General features: G+C 40.0%; 1 protein-coding gene across 1 annotated transcript; it reads left to right on the top strand.

Annotated features, from left to right (window-relative positions):
• Nucleotides 1-2031: 2031 nt before the first annotated feature.
• On the top strand, nt 2032-2781 carry LOC117531203 (oocyte zinc finger protein XlCOF15-like; the record flags this gene model as incomplete). Its single annotated transcript, XM_034194250.1, has 1 exon — nt 2032-2781. A coding segment is annotated over one exon (750 nt), but the record flags the coding sequence as incomplete, so codon positions are not given.
• Nucleotides 2782-3006: the final 225 nt, after the last annotated feature.

Here is a 3006-nt window from a genome sequence, read left to right as displayed (position 1 = left end):
TAACCCCTCTCAAAGCCATTAAAATATGTTAATCTTGAGTCACTTTTGTGTGGCTTAAAGTCACTAACTGGGACTCTTGTCTGGTTGCAGTCAAAAAATGAGAATCATCCTCTGTTCCGTTGGCACAGCTGCAAACGCTGCGCCGCTCTCTGCCGAGACAGACTCTGGTCGGAATTAATAACTTCAAAACAACTACTTTTAGTACACATAAAGTTCACAAGAGGTATCGATAAGGAAATTGATAAGGAATCGGATAGATATGCGGAATCGATCATGGTATCATAAAATCTTATCAATACCCATTCCTAGTTGAGTTCATGACCATTTAGAGCCTTATATGTTAGCAACAAAACCTTGAAATCTGCTCTTTGAGGCGCATGGAGCCAGTGAAGGGAAGCCAGAATGTCTGTGATCAAACCTCCTGATTTTCATCGAAACTCGAGCAGCTGTATTCTGTCCTATCTGTAGACATCCTATACTATTTTGTGGCAATCCAGAAAATAAACCATTAAGCCATCTTGACACGTGCACAAATTTGATCCCTGCACTGCTGCACAATTAGTCATGCCAGTGAGTCCCACTGGATGCCATGCTTTGTCCTGTTTGACGCCATGTTATATAAAATAATCATTTCATAGCTCATGACTCATTTGCTGTTGGAACTGTCAGAACCTTAACCCATCTCTCATCACTCTCACAATTACAGAGAAATTAGCTGTACCTGCAGTTTTTCTCATGCGCTTTGTGCGGTGGAGAATGTATTTGGAATAGTCTGAAAGGTAATTATTTATTATATATATGGTTTGGTAAACAGTTGCATTTTCATTCCTTCTCATGAGTTTGATAACATATCTGTAAAATTACATTTATTATAGCATCTCATCTCATAACATCTCATAATCGTTCAGATATGCATTGGCACGCAGTGACAGTCTTTTCGAATTGGTGAGACAATATTCACGACGAGAATGCATGCCAGAATTTTTGAACATTTCACAGATTTCTTTGCACACTGGCTCGCAGCTGTGCACAGTTCACGCACAGTTTACAAGAAGTTTATTCACTGACACACCAGATTGTGTGCCAGTACAGCAATCAAATTCATCCAAGTGTCAAGGTCCCTTTACAATTGTGGAAGACAAAGACATTATAAATTTAATTTAATTATTATTATAAATTTGTGAAATGTAAAACAAATCATGATGTACATTTCCACTTTATCAGTTCCATCAGTGTAATAACTTACTGTCATCAGGTCAAACTCACCACTCTGATTATTTTAATGAGTATTTGTTCTAACAGTTATTTCTAATTTGTTTCATTGCAGACATGCAGCCGTTGTTGGTGATTAAAGAAGAAACTCTCCCTGAACACCAGGAATGGAATCTGAGTGTTGACCAGGAGGACATTAAAGAAGAAAAGAAGCTGTGGGTAAGTCAGCAGGGAGAGCAGCTTCAGCAGCTGGAGGAGGCAGATCTCACCAAGTTTGGTTTCACTGCCGTCCCTGTGAAGAGTGAAAATGATGATGAAAAACCAGCGCCATCACAGCTTCATCAAAACCGAAGTGATGAGAGCACAGAGGCTAAGCCTGTAGCCAGCAGCTCATCTGTACACAGAACACTGACAGCAGAAGCTGATGGAGAGGATGATGGAGGACCAAAACCAGCCAGCAACTCAGGTCCAAACAGACATTTACAACCAGATACCAGTGGCAGGAGTTCAGACAGTTCTGGAACTGAGACTGATGACAGTCATGACTGGAAACAGACTGGAGAACTTAAGTCAAGTTTTAACTGTCGAAAAAATATCAATATTGTTAGTTCAAGCAACACTGATGAGAAACAGTTCAAAGGCTCTGAATATGTAAAAACATCTGGTCATATTAACAGTTCAGAGCAACAAAAGGAGAGGCAAGCAGGAAGAAAACAATTTAGCTGTTCTGATCAGAGTAAAAGACAGAAACAGAAGGGCACTCTGAACAAACACATTAGAATTCAGGCAGGACAAACAGTGTTTGTCTGTTCTGAGTGTGGTCGAAGATATGTACGAAAGAGCCACCTGAACAGACACATGATGATTCATACAGGACAAAAACCATTTGTCTGTTCTGAGTGTGGTAAAAGATTTGGACAAAAGAACAGCCTGAACAAACACATGATAATTCATACAGGACAAAAATCATTTGTCTGTTCTGAGTGTGGTAAAAGATTTGGACTAAAGAGCAACCTGAACACACACATGATAACTCATACAGGACAAAAAGCATTTGTCTGTTCTGAGTGTGGTAAAAGATTTGGGCGAACGAACAGCCTGAACCAACACATGATAATTCATACAGGTCAAAAACCATTTGTCTGTTCTGAGTGTGGTAAAAGATTTGGACGAAAGAACAGCCTGAATGAACACATGAAAATTCATACAGGCCAAAAACCATTTGTCTGTTCTGAGTGTGGCAAAAGATTTGGACGAAAGAACAGCCTGAATGAACACATGAAAAGTCATACAGAACAAAAACCATTTGTCTGTTCTGAATGTGGTCGAAGATTTGGACAAAACAGCCAGCTGAAAATACACATGATAATTCATACAGGACAAAAAGCATTTGTCTGTTCCGAGTGTGGTAAAAGATTTCGACGAAAGAACGGCTTGAACGAACATATGATAATTCACACAGGACAAAAACTACTTGTCTGTTCTGAATGTGGTCGAAGATTTGGACAAAAGAGCCACCTGAAAATGCACATGATAATTCATACAGGACAAAAATCATTTGTCTGTTCTGAGTGTGGTAAAAGATTTGGGCTAAAGGGCAACCTGAACAAACACATGATAATTCATAACCGAGCCTCGAGTGTCCTCGGTCCCACCGTGACGGGGTTTGCCAGGAGAGATCTTGGTATGAGGATGTTTCAAAGAAAACAAACCCTAACTAAAATCTCCACAAAGTGCCTAAGCATTAGGGCGTGTGAAGAAAGCAATGGTGCAGTTTCTCCCAGTCCTGTGGGG

The sequence above is a fragment of the Thalassophryne amazonica genome, chromosome 18 (genome assembly GCF_902500255.1).
Source record: "Thalassophryne amazonica chromosome 18, fThaAma1.1, whole genome shotgun sequence".
NCBI classification, from domain to species: Eukaryota; Metazoa; Chordata; class Actinopteri; order Batrachoidiformes; family Batrachoididae; genus Thalassophryne; species Thalassophryne amazonica.
The sequence above is the reverse complement of the archived record's forward strand: the minus strand, read 5'-3'. Positions and strand labels throughout refer to the sequence as shown.